This window comes from Catharus ustulatus, chromosome 25 (genome assembly GCF_009819885.2).
Source record: "Catharus ustulatus isolate bCatUst1 chromosome 25, bCatUst1.pri.v2, whole genome shotgun sequence".
Taxonomy (NCBI): domain Eukaryota; kingdom Metazoa; phylum Chordata; class Aves; order Passeriformes; family Turdidae; genus Catharus; species Catharus ustulatus.
The window spans coordinates 3,952,852-3,974,011 of NC_046245.1; the positions used below are offsets into that span (position 1 = coordinate 3,952,852).

A 21,160-nucleotide genomic window follows, 5' to 3' on the forward strand; every position below is an offset into this window, starting at 1 on the left:
CCTCCACAGCCCCCGGGAAGGAGAGGGGGCGCGTGAGGAGCCGCCGGGACCGGCAGGGCGCGGGCGGCAGCGCTGCCCACCCCTGACACGGGGCAGGTACCGCCGGCAGCCCCGGCCGGGCAGGGCCAGGGAAGGGGCCCATTGTGGCGTCAGTATTGGCATCGCGCATGCGCCGCCGCCTGCGCCGCCGCTCATTGGCCACCCGGCGGCGCGCGCTGCTCGGCCCGGCCCGGCGGGCCCCGGAACCTGTATGGCAGGTAGAGCCGGCCGCGTGCGGGCGGGAGCGGCGCCGCTATGCGGGTTGCGGGGTGGGCGGGGCCGGGCGCGGTGCACGTCGGGCCGGCGGCGGACCCGGGCCCGGCGGGTAGCTCAGGTCGGTGTGGGGGATGGGGGGCGGCGATGGCGGCCGGACCCGAGAGCCGCCTCAGCCCCCGGGTACCGCGCGGGGGGAGCCCGCCGTGTCCCCGCCACCCCCGGGCCCTACCCTCACAGCCCATGCCGGGGTTTCCCGGTCCTTTGGGGGGGCAGCGGTACGAGGGCCGCCGCAGCAGCCCCGGGGGAGCCTCAGGCGGGTGCGGGGAGCGCGGGGCGCGGCGGCACCGAGCGGGCTCCGCCCCGAGCGGCGGCGGGGATGGACGGGGCGGTTTGCCTCGTTCCTGGAAATCAAAAGATCAAATATATGCCTATCTCAGAGGCTGCTCATGGAAGAACGCGCTGTAGCTCCTTTGAGAGATAATTTATCAGCAGAGAGTCTCTTTAACAAAATGTTTTTGTGGGGGTGTGGAGGCTTTAGCATCATTTGCTTAGAGCCTTAAACTCTGTCCCTCGAAAGGCTGGGAATTAGTCAGGGAAGGGAGGAGAGAAGGAGGATGCTTCCAGGGATAAGGCTTATCACCCTGCTCCTTTCTCCTGCAGCCCAGGACATGCTCAGCCTGTAGGTTCAGGATTTAAAGTATTTGGAAATAAACCCTGCAGATCATTTGGAGGATGGGAAGGGCTCGAATGTGACATTTGTACTGTCTCTAAGAAAAGTCTGTCAGTTCACGGGCATGATAAGCTTTATTTCATGTTTGGCTGTGGAATAGATTGTTATCCCTGCATGTCTTTAGTGTGAGAATTATGCAGCATTCTCTATCTTAATCCTTCATAACCTCGAAAGTCATTTGAGGCCCTTCAATCATTTCCTAGTGTGCAAAAGTGGAGAAACTAAAGGAGGAGGAGAAATTTAAATGGAATTGTTCTTTTTACTTAAGGCTCGCAGCAAGGACAACGGCCCCGTGTCCCACAGGCCCCTGGCTCTGGGCCCCAGTGCTCCCAGGCAGGATCCATGTGTGGGGAGTTGGGGCAGGATGGAGAGCCTGGGGCTGCCAGCAGTGACCCTTGGGGACGGCACCACAGCCTACCTGCAGCAGGCTGGCAGAGGTAACAGAGCCCCGGGCTGCCAGGGCTCAGAGTCTCTTCCTGGCTCTGAAATTAAAGTCAGACTCACCAAAAGTGCCCCTCATGGCATGGGAGCTGCCACACGTGCGTGGCCACTTTGCACGGGCAGCTGGTGACTGTTGGATTTGCACTGAAGTCTGATGTGAAATAAAATACAAATCAAACATGGCTCTGGTTTGGAAAAGAAGCTGTGGAGATGGGAGAGCTGTTGCTGTAGAAAATAAAGGTGCTGTTCAGACTAGAAGAGCCCCATTCTTTCCAGGGTTGCTGTGGATAGGGAGCTGGAGCAGGGCTCTGCTCCACCAAAACTTCCCCTGGGTTGAGTAGGTGGTTTTGCATCAGTGGTGTGCACAGGGTTTGGTTCACAGCAGTGCTTTTCTCACTCAGAGGTGCCAAATTCCACACCTGCCCTTACTGTGGTGTATGTGAGGTGCCCCTTTCTCTGCTCCCAGGAACAGGAGCACACTGTTTCCCAGCCTGCAGAACAGGATGGAGGAGTTGTGCAGCTCCGTGTTCTGGGGGTTGCTCTCCTGCTTTATTTTCTGTGCAAACTCCCTGCAAGTGTATTACACATGTGGAGCTGGACTGTCTTGGAACCACCAGGTTGTGTGACCCCCCTTCTCAAATCTTGTGCTCCAGGTGAGCCAGCCTGGATCCTCCACGTTCAGTGGGATGGAGCAATGTCCATTCTGCATCAAATCATTGGGTAGCAGTCACTGTTACAGTCTGTGCAGAGTCAGGCTTGGCAGAGTTCAGTCTCTACAGCCCAACACTGGCAGCACTTTAGGCCCCTTTAGGTGCTGTAATTGTTTCCTAACAGTTGATCCTCTGCCAAAGTAGTACATAAATCTCCAGGCACTTGCTGATGCTGCTCAGCACACCCAGTTGATTTTTCCTTCCAACACAAGTGTAATTTCTCTGTATGCTCCCTCTGCTCCTTGGCATGAGGAGCTGTGAGGGGCAGCTCCTCAACAAGTGATGCCTGAGGGTGTTTGTCGTGTGTCCTGTCCAGAAAAGGGCAGTACCAGCATTTTTGGGAAGTGAAGTGCCTCTGTGGGGGAAAGCTGATCCATAACAGCCTAGAAGTGACAATTTCTCTCTTTTGTGGGACTGTGGGAAGCATGTGGGATAGAGGGACTGGGCTCAGCAGCTGATGGCATGTTTTAACTATTCCAGGTGAAAAGCTGATTGAAGGGCAAGTCATTGAACTTGAAGATGGGACCACAGCTTATATCCACCAGGTGACAGTTCAGAAAGGTGAGGAACACACATTCCCCTCTTTCTGCTTGGAAGGACACTGTAGATGTGGCTGCAGCTCTCAGTGCTCCAGCATTTGGGCTCCTCTCTCAGTTCCAGCATAGGATTTTTGTTGGGGTTTTCTTTCTTGTGGTTTTGAGGCTGCAAAGTTTTTAGGAATCTGATGAGAAGGTGAGTTTGGTGGAGGTGGAGACAAATGTCTAAGTATCATTTCACCTATGGGCTCTCCCTGTTCTCATACCACAAGTCCAGTGAGCTGTGTGCTGTGTTGGTGCCAGCCACATAGCACACACAGAGCTATGTGGGAGCAGTTGGGCAGGAATTTCCTCTGAACTGTGAGATAATAAATTACTTCTGGAGTAGGTGTTGGTGGGGGAGGTCATGTGGGGATTGTTGGGAACAATGCCACCTTGGTTATTGTCCCATCAGCCAATGTCACCTCTGAAATTAGATAGGAGGTGTTGAGAATCCAGTTCATGTGGCAGGCACCAGAGTGGCACAGAGTCACTCTTGGTCATGCTAAGATGCAAAAGGGCAGGTAGAAAGAGCTCTGTTCTTTAGGCAGTCCTTCCTTGATGCTCCCAAGGTCCTTGTATGCCACTTCCCTCTTCTGTTCTCCAAAGGTTGCTTTGAAATTGATATTTTATAGCTGGCTGTGCCCCTTTCCCCTCTTCATCCTATTCCCTGCCTTCACGTGCACAGTGAGAGGGGTTCTCCTTCTCACCCCTGCTTTCCCTGCCATGGGATGTTGGTGTTCTACTTCACACACCCCTGTGCCAGAGCCATCCTTGTCTGGCATGTAATCTGGCATTTTGAAACTGGTGAGACACTGCATTACTCCTTTGAGTGAAGGAAGAGGCAAATCTGTGCATGGAGCCTTGAAAACCTCATCATTCACATCAGCAGGGCTCAAATGGTGTCTTAAAACCTACAGCTGTGGTTGCCTTTCAGGGCAAGCAGGCAGCCCTGTGTCTTCTCCTGCCTAGTAGCCTGAACTGCCACAGTATTCCCCATCCTGAATCCTCCAGGAAGCAGTGTGGATGTATTTATTTTCTTTTAGAGGCTGTGGCTTTTGAAGATGGGCAGCCAGTGTTGCTGGAGGATGGCAGCATGGCCTTCATACACAGCACAGCTAAAGGTAAAGCACTCCCTGCTTTTTCCCTGGCAGCTGGAGAGAAGCTGCTGAAATGTCTCAGATTGCCAAGGCTGGGGAGCTGAAGCACTTCTCCTTTTTTTGCCTCACACTGAGCTTTATTTCAGCTGAATTTTTTTCAGCTCTTTACCTGATAGTTTCCTCTTGCAGAGAGTTATGAGCCTGGCACATTCCAGGCTGTGCAGCTAGAGGATGGCTCCACTGCCTACATCCACCGTCCTGTCATCTTGGCACCTGGCAGCACCATCCTGGAAGTGCAGACAGAAACTGGGCTCAAGGACATGGCTGGGAAGGAGGAAAACGATAGCTTTGATGTGGACACCATGAATGCATTGCAGAAGTATGACAGGAAGGTGAGTGCACAACATCTCTTGGCCTGAGTTTGTGCCCTCCCTTCAGCAGTGCTTTTGTGTATCTGTCAGCAGCACCAGCTTTGAGAGAAGCAGCTGGACAGGGCTCCATGTGAGTGCCACTGCTGAGGGGTGCCTGGCACTTGGGGACACAGAACGGGGCTGTTTGGTCCCATGGAGTGCTGGGCCTGCCACCTTTAACCTGCTGCTCAGGTTTGGGAAGGGAGGAGAGGTGTGATACAACCTTTGGTTTATCAGCAGTGGCTAAGCCATGGCCACTGTCCCCATGGTGACAAAGGCCTCAAAACCAAAACAGCTTCAGATCCTGATGTGCTGTCACTGCAGTGTCCCACCTCAATATCTCAGGTACTGCCATTTTCTCACAGCTCCATAGTGCTGTGGAGCAGGGGCTGCCAGGAGGGTGCTGGCAGTGCTGAGCTGGTCACAGACCTTCCTGCTGTGGCAGGCCCAGCCCCTGCTCTGTGGGGAAGGGTGGGGTGGCACTGTGGCTGTCACTGCCTTCCTGCTCCACACTGTGCAGGGAGGCACAAACAGTGCCTGTGCTTCTTCACTCACAGGGGTCTGATGAGGAAGAGGAGGGAGTGACAGACACCTGCCATGTAAAGAGTGAGGACTCCAGCAACATCCCTTCCCAGGTCTGAATTTTTCAGTGACTGGAATTAGGCCAAACTCCTCTTTGCCAGTAATTATAAAAGCGTTGTGGCTTCTCTGCCGACTTAGCAAATACTAAACTGCATGTATTTAAAATGAGCTGAGAAAGGGAGTTTCATGTCTGAGAACCCCCAGTGAGCTGGGAGGTGGGAGGGGGGAAGTGCAGGTTCCTCTAGAGTCCTGTCACCTGGGCCTCACCATGTGGGTACAAGCTGGTTTGTAGGAACATGTTTTTGGAGGATAACTGCAGGAGTGCATATGTATGGCAAGGAGGGAAATATTTGTGTGGGCTTGGTGAAGCTGTGGTGGCTTGCTGGATTGATTCCAGTACTTGTCTCAGCAGGATTTGAAGGAGGAGGAGGAGGTGCAAAGCCAGAGGAAGGGGCAGCAGGTCGGCAGCAGAGCTTTCCGCTGTGGGTACAAAGGCTGTGGCCGCCTCTACACCACTGCCCACCACCTCAAGGTAAAGCAGGTGACGTGGCAGTGTGCAGGCCAGAGCAGTCCCAGGTTACACTGCCAGAGCAGAATGCTCCATTGTGTGCAGCTGAGTTACATGCTGAGCTCCCCAAGAGACCCAGACATGCCAATTGGCCAAGGTGAAATCCAACAGAGAACTTCAAATTTTCTCCAGCAGCATTTTTCCACAGTTTTCCTTCTTCCTTGCCTTGGACCTCATTTTAGGGACCTGTTCTTTCTTTTCCAGGTACATGAACGTGCTCACACAGGTGACAGGCCATACACCTGTGTCTTCCCAAGCTGTGGGAAAGCATTTGCTACAGGTAACAGTTTCTGTTTAGAGCAGGTTTCATTTTCTGTCCAACCCAACACCTGAGCTTCAGTCCTAACTCTGGTGTAGTAGAGCACAATATCCAGAGCCTCTAAAGCAAGGAAATCACAGCATGGGAGCCTGCTGGGACTTTGTTGTGGGCAGATAATGTGGAAGCAAGGTTGGAAGTGGTGTTCTTCCCCTTCAATCTTTAGACACAGCACAGACACTCAAGTACACCACTGAGGGGTGGTACCCAGCTTGTCATGGTGTTTCCTTCTCATTGCAAAATTAGTTGTGGTCTCTGTCCTGGACAGGGTATGGGCTGAAGAGTCACATGAGAACACACACAGGTGAGAAACCGTACAAGTGTCCAGAAGACTTGTGCAACAAAGCCTTCAAAACCTCCGGGGATCTGCAGAAACACATCCGCACACACACAGGTGAGCAGCGCGGGGCAAGAACTGCACAGGGGGCAACCCAGTGAGAGGGCCCAGGGTGCTCCAGGTGGCTGTGTGGTGCCAGGTCTCACCCACATCACTCTGCCCATGCAGGTGAGCGTCCCTTCAAGTGCCCCTTTGTGGGCTGTGGCCGCTCCTTTACCACGTCCAACATCCGCAAGGTTCACATCCGGACGCACACGGGCGAGCGGCCCTACATGTGTGCAGAGCCTGGCTGTGGCAGGGGCTTCACCAGCGCCACCAACTACAAGAACCACATGAGAATCCACACAGGTAGGAGGGAGCCAGCAGGAGGGAGATTGGTGGGGCTGGAATGGGCATTTCCAGGCTGAACCGTCGCAGGGGTGGCCAGGGAGTTGGAGGAAATAGTGGGGATTGCTTTATTGGATTGATTATTGTTCCAGCAGTCTGTCTCCAGCTATTTGTAGTGGGGAGTCTCTCCCTAGAGCATGAGGAGGGTGAAGCTGAGCTCTGTGGCCTCTGCCCTAGGGGAGAAGCCGTACCTGTGCACCGTGCCAGGCTGTGGGAAGCGTTTCACAGAGTACTCCAGCCTGTACAAGCACCACGTGGTGCACACGCACTGCAAGCCCTACACGTGCAGCAGCTGTGGCAAGACCTACCGCCAGACCTCCACGCTGGCCATGCACAAGCGCAGCAGCCACGGCGAGCTGGAGGCCACCGAGGAGAGCGAGCAGGCCCTCTACGAGCAGCAGCAGCTGGAGGGTGAGCACCACTCCCCCATCAAGGTGTGGCAAAGGGGAGGGAGGTGACAGCAAGAGCAGCCACGCCCCTCTCAGACCCACTGGCTTCCTGCCTCCCCATCAAATCCAGATCTGTTGGAAGGTCTTTGCTGTAAGTCACAGGTTGGGAACAGGCCCCTGCCCATTTTGTGCTACACGGAGGGGTAAAGGTCCTTCTTTTCCCAGGTCATCACTATGCTGGTATCATCATGGTCCTTGTGCTCTTTTGTGCTGGCCTTTGAGGCCACAGGCAGGTCTAGAGGCCAGGCATGTGCTTTCACACTCTGATAATGCTGCTCTTGCCCTTCTCTGATCCAGCTGCTGCAGCTGCTGACAGAGGCTCTCCACTGAAGAGTCAGCATATTGCTTTCCTGTCAAAGATGGAGGAAGATGAAGAGGAAGATGCTGTGCCTACACAAGTCTCGCTTATCTCTCAGGATGGGACAGAGCAGGTATGGACATGGACAGCCTCCAGCATGTCAGGGACAGCAGTTATTATCTGAAGTGAGATTCTGCCTCTACTCAGCCATGGTGTTCTTTGCAGGACCTTTTTCCAGCATTTTTTTTTTTTCAGACCTTGGAGCTTCCTGGGCTCTTCCTGCCCTGAGGGCTCTGTCCTACAGCCTCACCCACTGCTGCAGTGTTGGTTTGGGGGATCTCTGGTCCTGGTGCCCCCCCTTGCTGGTGGGGTCTCTGGGTGTTTGTGTGATGACTGGCAGCCCTTGGCTCCCTGCAGCTCCCCAGCTCTGCTGACCCAGGCTGGATTTGGAGATGTTTTGTCATCACTTGTATACGGCAGTGCTTTTCTTGTACTTCCCTCCACCAGCTGCCCCCGTGCTGACTGGAAAAAACTTCCTTCTGTGGCACGGGACAAAGGAAACTGCTGCCACCAGTGACCTGTTTCCTCTTAGCCTGAGATGCTCCTGCTGCTACAATGCACAAAGCTGTCCCCATCCAGGCTTGAGACAAAAGGCTGAATGGGAAGGGGAGATGTGGTAGAAGGGAGAGGGCTTAAGACCCAAGCTCTGAGTTCTCTGCCATCAATTTAATCCATGGCCCTGGGCAAAGTCCTTGGAGTTCTCTATGCCTTGAGTCTTGCAGAGGCTGTTTCCTCCTTGCCCAGACCAATGCATTGCTAAACTCAGGAGTTGCCTAAGAGTCCCTGAGCATCTGCTGTCATCCCCAGGTCAGTCTGTCTCAGGAAGAGCTGCAGGCCCTGGGCAGTGCCATCGGCATGGTGACACAGAGCGGGGTCCTCGCAGTGCCCAAGGAAGAGCTGGCAGGTGGTGATGCTGGGACCATGACTGTGGCCAGCACTGATGTCACCGAGGCACAGGAGGTACAGACAAAGCTGGGACCACCCCTCCTTCCTCTGCTATAAAAGAACTGCATTTTCTTTTAAAACATGATTGATTGAACTTCTTCCAGGTGACCATAGTCACTTCTGGGGCAGTGGTGTCAGAGGAGTCGGACATCGCCCCGCTCTGTCTCAAGCAGGTGGCATTGCTGGCCACCTCCCATGGCACCCACATTTCTGTGCAGGTACCACATGGCTCTTGCCACTGTCTCCTTCACTCCCTGGCCCTGCTGCATCACTGTTTGCCTGGGGGTCTTGCTCCTTAATTCCCAAATGCTGTGTGTGCAGCGGACAGCAGGGACATCCTGCTGGGATTGCAGAATGCTCCTTTGTAAACAGCCCTTCTGCATCACGGCCCTGTCAGCCCTTCTGCTTCACTTCTGTGTCACCCACCTGTGTCACCCTTCTGTCCTGCTGGGAGCCACCCTGAGCTGCCTTTGGAGGGTTCAGTGCTCACTCTGTCTCTCCCCCTTCCCTCCCCAGGTGGAGGAGCAGCGGAGCCTGGAGGAAGCCCTCAGCATGGCCACAGCAGTGATCCACTACGAGCCAGTGCCACCTGACACAGCCCTGCCTGAGAAGGGGAGCTGAGGCCAGCAGAGCAGCAGGGCAGGGGAGTGGCAGCCCCAGCCTGCCATGTGCAGGGGTGGTGGGTGCTGCAGGCAGGGCACAGGGCAGGGACAGCATCTGAGCCAGTGCCAGCACGTGCCCTGTGCCAGCTGGGACACTGACAGGGCAGCGTGGGGCTGCTGGGGTGACCCTGTCTGAAGGTCTCTTCCCTCCAGGGTGGGAGGGCAAATACACTGGACTGCTGCCTGCTCCTGGGCTCTGAGCCCTCTTTTGAGGGGCATTTCCTGCCCTCTCCCTCTAGGAATGGTCCAATAGCTCCCCTTTCCCACCCCTCCAGCTCAGGGGCAAGAGGGCAGCACATGCACAGAAGCAATAAAGGCCCATCAGAGCAAGGCCAGGCTGTCCTGAGCTCGGTGTGGAGGGTGACCTGTTCCTGCCATTCGAGCCAGCACTGGGATGGCTCCAACAGCAGTTCTCCCATCTCTTTGTCACACTTCCTTCTCAAGCAAGGCTTCCATAGCAGACTGGCTGTGGAGCAGAGCAGCCAGTACTTGCCAGGAGCTGAGCTAGACCTGGATGTAAATGTTGAGTTGAAATAAAAGTAAAATTTTTGTTTTTAAAAGGACCCCTCTTCTCTTTGGTGGAAGCTTGAGAGGGAAGGGTGGAGGGTTGTGTTCAGCAGCTGTAAGAGCTAAGGACGTTGAGGAGATTCGTGGAATTGAACATGTCCTGCCAAAGCAGCAGTTGTCCCAGAGGGTGGGAGCAGGGTGAGCTGTACCCTCGGAGCCCTCAGTGTGTGGCTTGTAGTGGCTGTGTCCCTGAAATCTCACATCAGGCCTTGGCTCTTCCAGGGACCCTTGCAAGCCTAGATTTGGGGAACTGTGTCTGTGAACACATCCTACATCCTCTCCTGAGCTGGGGAGAGAGACCTGGGCTGGTTCCTGCCCCCACAGTGCCTTCAGCTCTTCCACTGCTCCGGGTGCTGAGTGGACAGAGCTGGAGAAGATCTTCGAGATCCTCAAGTCCAGCTGTAAACCTGAGCCTGGCACAGGCTGCCAGCAGTACCGTGGGTCGTTTTTCGGACATCCCAGAGGAGTTTGTAGAGAAAGATGTTTCCGCGGGCACGGAACAGGCACAACCCCAGAGGATGCCACAGGCTGTCTCCGCTCGCCTGGTGCGACCGATCCCTTCCCAAGGCAGCGAGGGGAGGCTGCTGCTTGAGCCAGGGCGGGGATTTTTCTCCCACAAACGCTAATTACGACGGACTTTTTGCTGTGTGGGCCGAGCTCGGCAGAGAGCCGGCGAGCCCCGGCCGTTCGGGGAGCGGCGATGGGGCCCGGGGGGTTCCCGGGGCGCCCCGAGCAGGCGGCGCTCCCGCCCCACGGCCCGCCCGCCCGGGCGGCTCCAGGAACCGGATCCGCGGGCTCGGCACAGCCGCCGCCGCCGCCGCCAGCCATGGACCTGCGAGCCGAGCTGCTCAAGTCCATCTGGTACGCCTTCACCGCCCTGGACGTGGAGAAGAGCGGCAAGGTGTCCAAATCGCAGCTCAAAGTGAGTCCCGGGAGCTCGGGCGCACGGAGGGAGGGTGGGCAGCGAGCGGCGGAGCGAGTCCGGGGCTGCTCTGCATCCCCGCGGGTTTCCACGGAGAAATTGTTCAGTATTAAGGTCGATAAGATGTTGTTGCCTCCACGCTGGTTCTGGTGAAGTTCTCAGGCTCGGCGGCATCTCCCTTTAAAAAAAGGGGTGGGGGCGGAATTAATGCTGAAATGTGTTTTCTAGGTGAAAATGATAAGAAATTTAAATTTTAGTTATCAGTTTCTTGTGCTTTTTATGGCCAACTAAGAACCCAAACTCTGTTTACATTTTCTTGCTTGCCGGAGCACCTGTGTTCCTCCTTGCTGAACCAGTGGGGTCGGGAGGTAGGGACAGGTTGTTTTTAACAAAATCTCCTCAGTGGAGTGGCCAGAAATAACACAGCACTTTAAAAAACTCTCCGCTTTCCCCTCTCCCCACTTAGCTTTCAGAGGGCTCATGCCCTCAGCCCTTCATCAAACCCATCATAGCTTTGAAAACTGTTTTGTCTGCCCCGGGGCCAGGGTTGCTGGAACCCACCAGGGAGCCCCTTGGCTCTGGGAATAACTGATTTTTAACCTGTGCACACGGTGGGAATGTGTTTTTTTGGTCCGTTTTGGTTCTTAGGCTGGCACTGGGGTTGGAAATGCTGCTTGGTACGAGGGTCTGAGATGAGAGAAGAGACCTGAGCAGAAACATGCTGAGCACAGGGAGGTATTGCGTCAGGACTTGGCAGTTGCCGCCAATCTGCGAGCCCAGTTTTGAACCACTGCTAAAAAGACCCCCTTTTCCTGTATTCCCTGTATTTTATAGGGCTTCCCCAGGATAGACTGCAGGGAAGGTGCTAGACTTTGGGAGGGGGGTGTGTTTTGCCCCAGAATTAAGAGTTTTGTTGGCAGAGATCTGGAGGAGAAGCAGCGGGAGGCAGATTCTTCCTGCTCAGCCTTTGCGGCTGAGAGCCTTCGGCTTCCCCCCAGAACTCGTGGCATGTGCCCTGCGAGCCACGCTTACCTACTAAAACTGTAGAAATAGCTGAAGGAATTAAGGAAAATCCTAAAGTAGGCAAGACCTTAATTCGGTTTACTAATCCCTGAGAGGGGCTGCTGTTCTCCCTTCACAGTATCTCTCTGGGTCCAGAGCCTGACCCAGGCATGGGATGGACCCAAAAGCACCAGCAGTCCCTGTCTTGAGAAATCTTTACCACCAGTGATGATGCTGAGGCCACAGAGACTCTGATTTTAACAGCAGTTTCGTGGACAGTTCGTGCAGGGTCTGCAAACCGTGGTGCAGGGGCTGTGGTGATGCTGGGCATGGCATCTCCGAAGTGACATTACCCAGGGGGACACTTCAGAGGGGAGGGATGTTCTCCCACGCGCCTTCAGTGACGGCATGGGTTGGCAGCAGGTCACTGAACAGCAAAGCTCAGCTCTGGATGACTTTCCCACTGTCTCCAGGCCAGGGAGAGCTTGTTTCCACCCCCAAAAACACTCGAGTTTGCCCCAGCCTACACAGGCCAGCCACGGTTCAGTGAGGAATGAATCCAGGGTCAGGCAGCTCTGAGCAATAAAGTGTTAAAGCCACCGAGCCCTCTCCAAACTCCTGCAGGGCTGCTGAGCCCTGAGCCGGGCTGTACTCTGCTCCCTCACCTGGGCGTGTTGCTGCACGAAGGGTCTGGAACAGGGGTGGGAGAGACACTGGGTTCACAGCTAGGGGACAGAACCAGCCCCAGAGCTGGCTGGAAGTGTCCTGGCAGAGCAGGAGCTCCAGGCAGCGAACGTGTCAGGGTTTCCAGCGTGAAGGTGCAGCTGTAGGAAGCCGTTGGGCTCCTCGCAGGGGCACTTGTGTGCAGATGCCGCTGTGAGAGTAGGTGTGTGTGTGTGTGTGTGTGCACAGGAAGGAAGGACAGCTTGCGGTCGGGTGCTGCGCACCCAGCGAGGTCGGGTGGTTTGCTCCAGCACAGGCACAGCACCAGCCCTGCTCTTGGGAAGCGTTTGTGCTCTCAGTGCCACTGCATCCCCCTCCCTGGCCGGGCTGGAAGGGCTGTGGATGCGGGATGGGGTGTGGTCCCTCAGTGTGTGGCTGGAAATACCGAGCACTGCCCTGATGCTTTTGGGCACCTCTGCTCATGGGTGATGGGTGTGACAGCGGTGGGAGAGGGTGGAGAGCAGAAACAAGGCTGGTGCTCAGAGGAATCCAGGGCACCAGGAGGAGTCAGGCAGACCCCTGCCCCTCCAGCCATCCCCTGCATGCCACGGGGGAAAGGTTGCACCAGCAATCTGCTTTCGTAGCATCTCTTTCCCTGCTGTTTTTCTCTTCCTCCTGTCACTGTTTCAGAGCCTGCAAGAGTTTCTCACCTCTCCTGTCTCCAGTCACATCACCATTGACCAGGCCAGGGCTTTCCTCCCTGTTTGTCAGTGACAGCCCTGCGGCAGAAAGGGCTTTGGGTCACACAGGAGGGGCTCAGGGTGTCCCCCATGGCCGGGGTCACAAGTGAGACTGGGCTTTTTAGGGGTGCTTTGGGAGGAGGATGGAGATGAGGGCCCACATTGGAAACACAGAATGGGATACAATTCCCAAACTTTGAATTCATCCTGATGGATTTGTTACCATCCTGGAGGATGTCCATGTTATTCCCAGGCCCTTCCACCGCTGTGTGGACCCTGGGGCTGCACTGAGCCCCAAAAGGCACAGCCCTAGCAGCAGTGCTCGGGGCTACAGCCCTGTTGTGTGAGCACAGGGTGGAGTCCTGCTGATCCCATTGGTCCAGAGGGTGGAAAAGAGAATGAAAATCTGGTCGAGCAAGAACTGTCTCCAGCTGCAGCAGCCATCATGGCCTCAGGCGGCTCCTCTCCTGTGGGAGGAAATTTCCAGCCCTGCACAGAGGAGCAGGGATGCTGTTCCATCTCCTCCAGCCCCTCTCTTGAACCCTCGGAAAGCTGCATCAGCAGATCCTGGTGCAGTGGGGAGATTTCAGTGTGGGACACTCGTTTAATCACCTCCTGCTTCTGGGATGTAAAGGAGAGGAGAGCACCACCTGCTCAGCATCACAAGCTAGAGATGCTGGTGGTGCTCATGGGCAGCCTTGCTCCAGGCTTTCCAGCACATGGGAAATCTGTGAGCACAAGTAAACATGCTTTATGTGGGGGGATTTGAACAAAACAGGCTGTTGGTGAGTCTTGCTCAGTATTTCTGGGGATGGTGTGTCTCCAGATCTCCATTGTCTGCTTCCATTCCAGACAAAACTTTTGCTTGGTTTCTCACCAGTCTTTCCTATTTTCATGTTTTCATCTTTCTGTGCCCCCAGCAGACAGTGGCTGCTGCCAGGCTGGGCCGTGGTTGTGCCAAATGCATAGCTTGGGGTGGCTTATCAGCTTTTCTAGATCAGAGCGGGTGCCGTTTGCTCTGAGAGGTTTGAAACAGCCCTTTCAAGAAAGAAGTTCCTCATGTACCAAGAAAAGAAACTAATGTGGAAAAATCCTCGATTTTTGCCTGTTTCTAAATGATTCTCTAAGGTTTACATTTGGAAATTATGCCAAACCCAAAGCTTGACTCGATGCTGTGGCTGCCGGGAGGTGAATGCCATACAGGGCACAGTCCCCTGTGAGGGGGATGCACTGGGGCAGGGCTGGAGGTTGTTCAGCTTCTCACCACCCCTTGTGCTTGGCCAGGTGCTGTCTCACAACCTGTACACGGTGCTGCACATCCCCCACGACCCCGTGGCACTGGAAGAACATTTCCGTGATGATGATGATGGGCCAGTGTCCAGCCAGGGCTACATGCCCTACCTCAACAAGTACATCCTGGACAAGGTGAGTTCTTTGGTCATCCCCCAGACCTTCTGTTCCTCATGTGAGGACATTGAGGTTCCTGGGAGCTCCCCTTAGCTCTTGGAAATCACATGTCTTGGTGGGTGGAAAGGGTGCAGAGAGATGGGGACTGCTCAGGTGAATGCCAAAACGGGTGAGAAATGTTTAATACTCAGTGTCTTCCTGGCAAGGATGAAGTCATCCCTTTACATCATGGTTCTGAATGGAGCAGCATTTCTGCCCACATTTCCTAAAGGGCTCGGAGAGAGAAATCAGCCCATTTTTTCCTCTCTAGCCATGCTCAGATTTGAGATTTGACCTCATTTGGCGAAGAGGAGAGGGAGGAAGATGAGGTGCAAGCAGGAGTAGAGCTGGGGTGGGCAGGGGCTTTCTCCCTTTTTTCTGCAGTTCAAAGACACCTTTGTCTGGCACAGCCAGAGCTTGGTCTGTGGGTGCTGTTTCCTTCAGGCTTGTGAGGAGAGGAAGAATGACTGACAGCTTTCTTCCACTGTGTGCTCACAGAAAGGCACCAGAGCTGGGTGCAGTAACCCTTCACTCCCCTGGCTCTCCTGGTGTTCTTGTCCCTGTGCCAGTCCCAATGCCAGTTTCTTTGCCAGTCCCCCCCAGTGCCCATCTTTGCCTTGCCCAGAGCTGGTCAGCAGCTGCCTGGCCTGGTCCAGCAATGCTAATCTTGGCTGTAGGGATCTGGTCTGCAGCAAGCAAGGGCAAAGCCTTCCCCAGCTCCCTCAGCCCAGAGCAGGAGCTGCCCAGGGTCACCCCAGCCCAATCTCCCCATCACAGAGTGGCCAAAATCCTTCCAGTTGGTTCCTTGCCACATGGTTCTTTGGAAGGTGATATTTAAACCCACCTCTTCTGGTTTCGTCATGGCTAATAGAATCCCAAAGGCAGCCTGAAAACAGGGAAGTGGGTTTTCATAGTAAGAGAAGCTTTTAGCTTTTACACCCAAAGTTTTTCCTCCAGCTTTGCTGCTACAGGCCACAATTCTCCTGTGCTGGCAGTTCATGGCTCACACAGCTGGGACAGGGCACCCAGGGGCAGTCAGAGCTCCTCTGATCCCCACCACAGTTCACCCACCTGCAGCAAATGTGCTGCCTGGGTCAGCTCCCAGTGCCAGGACACAATTGAACAGCAGGGACAAGGCTGGTGGCGCATTCCTGCTGGCTGCCCTCAGGCCAGCACTTCCTTCACTCCTCAGTTCCTCTTTGTGGTTGAATGGGATAACAAGAAATCCCAAACCCTGGAGGCACTGGGGAGGTGGGCTTGGAGAGCTCCACATCATCCTGCCTGTGCTGCACCCCAGGGTTCCTGCTGGTGCTGCCAATCACCCCATGCTTCTCACTGGACAGATTTTAGGAGAGAGAGTTTCTTCTTTCCACCACTTCCTCCCCCAGAACTCCTCTCTGTAGCTCTTCAGCTCCCCACTCACCCCCTCACTTGTGCCTGCAGGTGGAGGAAGGCGCTTTTGTCAAAGGAGACTTCGATGAGCTCTGCTGGACCCTGACAGCAAAGAAGAACTACAAACCTGACCGGAATGGGAACAGTGTTGTATCCCACAAGGATGCCTTCAAGCTCTGGTGTCTCTTCAACTTTCTGTCTGAAGACAAATACCCTCTTGTCATGGTGCCAGATGAGGTAGGACCTGCTTGTCCTCCCATCCCTGACCTCCCAGGGCCCCATTTGTGGGTGACACATCCCACTATCTCTTCCTGGCATGTCCCACTGCATCCTGCAAGATGTGGTGTTCTAGGGGATGGGACAAGGGGGCTGTCTGCCCTGGACACCCCTCGCGTGCCCACAGCCACCCCCACTGCCCAGGGAGAAGAGGGGGAGTTCAGAGGGGAGACCCCTCCACAGTGCTGCAGCCTCTCCTGCCAGAGGGCAGTGGCAGAGCAGACCTGGCTGTCCCTCTCCATGGCCATTGCCACCCAGTGCTCAGCCCCTGCCCAGCACGAAGGGTGTTAAGGGTGAGGTGCCAGCCAAAGAAAAGCCTCTAGCAGTAATCTCCTAATCTCCAAATTCCACAGCGTTTAGTGGGGAAGGTTCTCCCTTTCTCTGGGGTCAGATTAAACCTCCATGAGAAGGGGGGCAGATCTGGGGAGAATGCACAAGTGTAAAGGCAGGAGTGGCCTCAGCAGAAGGAACTTGGCAGTGCAAATGGCTGCTGTTGCCTTCTACACCATCAACCTCCTGAGATCAGCAGAAAACTCAAAATCAAAAAAAAATAAAAAGAGGAGAAAAAAGGCAAGAAGCACCGTGCTGCGCAGACGTAGGAGGGCAACCGCACTTCCTGTGCCCTGGGAGAGATGTTTCCTGTTCCCCAGACCATGAAAAACTGAATCATCCTGAGCAACTGCTTTCAAGTCTTGCCCTTCTCACAATTAAATGACATAAAAAATCCACCTGGGTGCGGGGACCCTGCTGTGTGTCACCTTCCTGCGTGGCTCCCTGCAGTCACCCACCAGTCTCAGTCCCCAGATTGTGGGCAGAGGAGAGCTGGCAGCAAAACTTGAGCTGGAATAAGTCTTTCCCACGTCACGTCAACCACCTTGACTCATTTTATTTTCAGTTTTTAAATGATGCTCATCTCCATAGTGACCTGTGCCCCTGCTCCTCCCCAGTGATTTTTGGAAAGCAGTGGTGCTGAGCTCGCTGTGGCTTTCAGACTTCAGTCCCAGATGGGGTTTAACAGTGCTGGCCTGTACTCCCTCAGGCTCTTGACTGCTACAGAGTTTTCATACTCTGCAGACAAACCAGTCAAAACATCCCAGCCTTGGGGTTAAAAGGAAAAACCTCCCAGTAGAGGTCAAACTCTAACCCAGTTCCAGTCTCCTGAGCCATTCTGCTGCCTGGAATGGCTCAACCATCACAAAGGGTGATCCCTCTGGGATCAGGGTCCTGCATCTCCAGGCTGGAGAGAGATGTGACCTTGGGGTCTGCAAAATGGGTCGATGGGGTGGGGACAACTCTGGCTTCTTCCTGTCCCTGAGTGTCCTGCTCCCCACAGGTGGAATACCTGCTGAAGAAGATCTGCACAGCCATGAACGTGGAGCTGAACTCCTGCGAGCTGGAAGATTACCTGTCCCAGGAGCCGCAGGGGCAGGGCGGGCTCACGGTCTGGCAGTTCCTGGACATGGTGAACTCAGGGCGGCTGCTGAGAGGCATTGAGCAGGAGGCCATCAGCATGGCCGTGGAGGAGGTGTACCAGGAGGTCATCGAGGATGTGCTCAAACAGGCAAGGAGCTCACATATTCTGGGGAACAAGCTCCATTCTGCTCCCAGCCCATTTTGATCTCCATGTCTCTTGGGTGCAGGGCTACCTCTGGAAAAGGGGGCAGCTGAGGAGGAACTGGTCAGAGCGGTGGTTCATGCTGAAGCCCAGTGTCCTGTCCTACTACATGAGTGAGGAACGGAAGGAGAAGAAGGGGAGCATTGCGTTGGACAAGCACTGCTGTGTGGAGGTATAGCAAGGGCCACGCTCAGCTTGGGGACAGCAGCCCCTTCAGACCCCTGGAAGGGACACCCAAGAACACACAATTCCACATCCTTGAGCATGGCAGAGCCAGAGGGGGTAACACTGTGCTGTGTCCTCTCCCTGCAGGTGTTGCCAGACAGGGATGGGAAGAGGTGCATGTTCTGTGTGAAGACCTCGTCCCGCACCTACGAGATGAGCGCCTCTGACACCCGGCAGCGCCAGGAGTGGACACTTGGTCCGTGCCCACCCCACGCCCCTCCCCCAGCTTCCCCATGGCCCCTGCATGTCCCCACTGACCGTGCTCTCCCTCTCCAGCCATCCAGACAGCCATCAGGCTGCAGGCAGAGGGAAAGAAGTCCCTGCACAAGGACCTGAAGCAGAAGCGACGGGAGCAGCGGGAGCAGCGGGAGCAGCGCAAGGCGGCCAAGGAGGAGGAGATGCAACGGCTCAAGCAGCTGCAGGAGGAAAAGGAGAGGAAGCTGCAGGAGCTGGAGCTGCTCAAGGAGGCCCAGAGGCAGGCAGAGATCCTGCTGCAGGAGGAGGAGCAGCGGCGGAGGCAGCAGCACGAGGAGATGCAGAGGACCCTGGAGATCCAGCTGCAGGAGGCTGAGCAGGTGGGTGCATCCCACATGGGCTGTGGTGCCCACGGGGTGGCTGCTTCCTTCTCTTCCCTTGCCTGGGGCAGCCCAGGGGTTTGGATGTACAGTGCTGCTGCCACCCATCACCTCTGGGCTCTGTTGTGCCTGAGATCCCTTTGAGCAGGAGATGAGGACAACCTGTCTCAAGGGCTCTAGCTGGGGGACAGTGAGAGGTGAATGCTGGTGCCAGGCTGGATAGGGAGCCCATTTCTGACCTCACTGCCAGCACTGGCTCCAAATGACACAGAGAAACAGCTTTGTTTTGGACCTGTCACCATGGGCTGCCCCTGCTCTGGTACACTCCACCCAGTGGGCCTAAGTGGGCTCTGGGGACACTGGTGGTGGCCTGGCCAACTGATGGCTCCTGTCCCCGCCGCAGGCTCGTGCCTCCATGCAGGCAGAGATGGTTCTGAAGGAGGCAGAGGCAGAGCGGCAGCGGAAGCGCATCCTGGAGCTGGAGGACATGCAGGAGAGGCTCCAGGAGGCCCTGCAGCAGGAGGTGAAAGCACGGCAGGACGAGGAGGCTGTGAGATATGCACAGGCCAGGTAGGACTAGGGCATCCCTCCCTCTCCTTGGGCAGCCCCCCTCCTAGGCCAGCAGCTGGGCATGGGGATGTGCTCCCCAGGGCAGCTCAGTGCTCCTGGGTACTGGGGTGTGCTGGTGACTTCCCAGTATGCAGGCTGGGACAGGGAAGAAGTGGCAGGGGGACATGCTCACCTCTTGCTCTTCATTGCCAGGCTACTGGCTGAGGAAGAGGAGAAGCTGAAAGAGCTGATGAAGCTGAAGGAGGAACAAGAAGAATATATCATCAAAACTCAGAGGGAGAAGCAAGTCCTCAAGCTGGAGATGGAGAACAAGAACAAGTGTCTGGAAGAGGCACAGAAGCAGCTGGAAGAAGTGAGAGTGAACAGGCAGCGGGTGGACCAAGATGTCATGGTGAGCATCGTGTCTGTGCCACTTCTCAAGGGACTTTCCAGCCCTCCCAGAGTCACTTCCATACTGGGGAGGACCAAGCTGGAATTGCCTTGGGGGTTTCTGAGCTGTGCCTTGTGCAGACACAGCATGATGCAATGGCTGAGACGGGACAAGCGTGTCCTGCCCTGGGAACAAAGCCCAGGTGTCCAAACTGATGTTGACAGTGGGAGTGTGTGAAGGGGGGAGGTTTGGAGGCAGAGCAGAAAGTCTAGAGGAGGGTGAACTGGGCCTCCATCCCAGAGGGAACCTCCAATCCAGGCTTACTCAGGGAAGGGAAGCCCATGCCTACAGTCCCAGATCAGGGGCAGTAGGGCACTGCTCACCCCTTTCCTCCATCCCCTGCCAGGCGGCCCAGCGGAAGCTGCGACAGGCCAGCACCAACGTCAAGCACTGGAACGTCCAGATGAACCGACTGATGCACCCCATCGGGCCAGGAGGTAGGAGACCAGCTGAGCACCCTTCCCTGGACCTCCTGAGCACAGCCATGCTGGGGCTGAGCCCACACCCCCACCCATCTTCCCCTTTTTGGGGGTATCTGGTGGCTGGAAGGACACTCGTGCAATGCCTCCTGCAAGAAGGGACTCCACAAACCTTTTTCTCAGCTGAACAGTCAGTTTGGGCCCCAGGTACACTATTCTTTTTTCTGTTCACCCGCAGACAAGCGAACAAACTCAAGTGGAGGAGCCTTCGCTGGCTACCAGCCCCTTCTGTCACGGAGAGATTCTTCCCTCAAACTCAAGCAGAGGATGGAGGATAAAGGCAGTGACCCCACGAGGGAGAACAGCAAGGAAAACATGAGCAATGGTGGGAACAGCAGCGTGTTGCCATCTCCAGATGTGGACACCATGGCCACAGAGCCCACCAATTAGCCCACCAGGATGGCAGAGCCCAGATGGGAATGGCAGGGCTCAGCTTGTCCCTCCAAGTGGATGGTCAGTGAGGCAACCTCTGGATGGAGCCGAAGTGGGGACCAGCACAGAGCCTATAGGGGACTGCATAAGGCAGAGGTGCTCCCATTTCCATCAGCAAAGGGCTGCAGCCACCACGTGCCAGGAGGCTCAGGCAGCCCAGTGCTGGGGAGAGGGCAGTGGGACCTTGTTCTCTGGACTGCTGGACTCAACTCCTTGTGCTCTGTTTTACACCCTGTACTAAAAAAGAGCTGCTGATGGGTCAGGACCCTGTGGCCCAGGGCTGCAGTTCCCCCTTGGTTTCTACAACAACCCTTCTGCATCACTCACTGTGCTGCAGGGGCCTTGCCACCAGCTAAGGACACCTGGACTGACCAAGCGGAGCCTTCGTGTCACCCCCACACCAGGTGTCCCTAACTACAGCTACCACTGTGTTCCCTGGCAGTGGTTGTTAGTACTGGAGTCACTTAATTAGCAGAAACTAACGACCAATAAAGCTTTTGGAGCCACTGGCCACAGACCTCCTGCCCCACACACTAGCAGCCCTGGAGGCACCAGCCCTCTTTGCTTGGCAGCGTGGGGTTTGGATTCCCCCTGTGTGAAAGGAATCAGGCACAACCTCTGGAAAGAGGCCCCACCAGCAGATTTTGGGTTGGTGTGTGGAGGGCCAAGAGGAGCACAGAGCAGAACAAAAAAGCCCCAATAACACACCATCATTTGGGTTAGTTTTTCAAGCACCTCTGTATAGACACGGCCCCAGGCACCTGTGCCTTTGGGGTGTTTATAGTCTGGGGCACAGAGCCAGGGTCGCCTCTAGAACAGGAGCAAGCTCTGCACTGACTCCATCTCTGAACTGAGTTCGTTAGGGAGATTATGATCTGGTTCCTTCCAGGCCTCAGAAAACTGCTGCCCCCGGTCTCACAGTGTTTCTCTCTGTCGGTTTTTTTCCACCGTGGCCGAAGGGCCCCGGGACAAAGCGCTCAGTGTGCGGGGAGCGGGGAGGC

The 21,160-nt window shown here is 55.5% G+C and overlaps 2 protein-coding genes across 2 annotated transcripts; both read left to right on the forward strand.

Moving 5' to 3' along the window:
• Positions 1 to 320: 320 nt before the first annotated feature.
• On the forward strand, positions 321 to 9,385 carry ZNF76 (zinc finger protein 76). The gene is made up of 15 exons (XM_033080368.1): positions 321 to 373; positions 1,254 to 1,422; positions 2,617 to 2,697; positions 3,758 to 3,835; positions 4,001 to 4,203; positions 4,779 to 4,856; positions 5,216 to 5,335; positions 5,576 to 5,651; positions 5,956 to 6,081; positions 6,193 to 6,372; positions 6,589 to 6,822; positions 7,158 to 7,291; positions 8,026 to 8,178; positions 8,268 to 8,381; positions 8,680 to 9,385. The coding sequence occupies exons 2-15, from the start codon at positions 1,350 to 1,352 to the stop codon at positions 8,782 to 8,784; spliced, it is 1,755 nt and encodes a 584-aa protein (XP_032936259.1). The 5' UTR covers positions 321 to 373; positions 1,254 to 1,349; the 3' UTR covers positions 8,785 to 9,385.
• Positions 9,386 to 10,092: 707 nt separating this feature from the next.
• On the forward strand, positions 10,093 to 20,996 carry DEF6 (DEF6 guanine nucleotide exchange factor). The gene is made up of 11 exons (XM_033080113.2): positions 10,093 to 10,314; positions 14,004 to 14,144; positions 15,609 to 15,794; positions 17,167 to 17,394; positions 17,474 to 17,620; positions 17,761 to 17,869; positions 17,950 to 18,248; positions 18,652 to 18,818; positions 19,011 to 19,209; positions 19,595 to 19,685; positions 19,906 to 20,996. The coding sequence occupies exons 1-11, from the start codon at positions 10,093 to 10,095 to the stop codon at positions 20,115 to 20,117; spliced, it is 2,001 nt and encodes a 666-aa protein (XP_032936004.2). The 3' UTR covers positions 20,118 to 20,996.
• Positions 20,997 to 21,160: the final 164 nt, after the last annotated feature.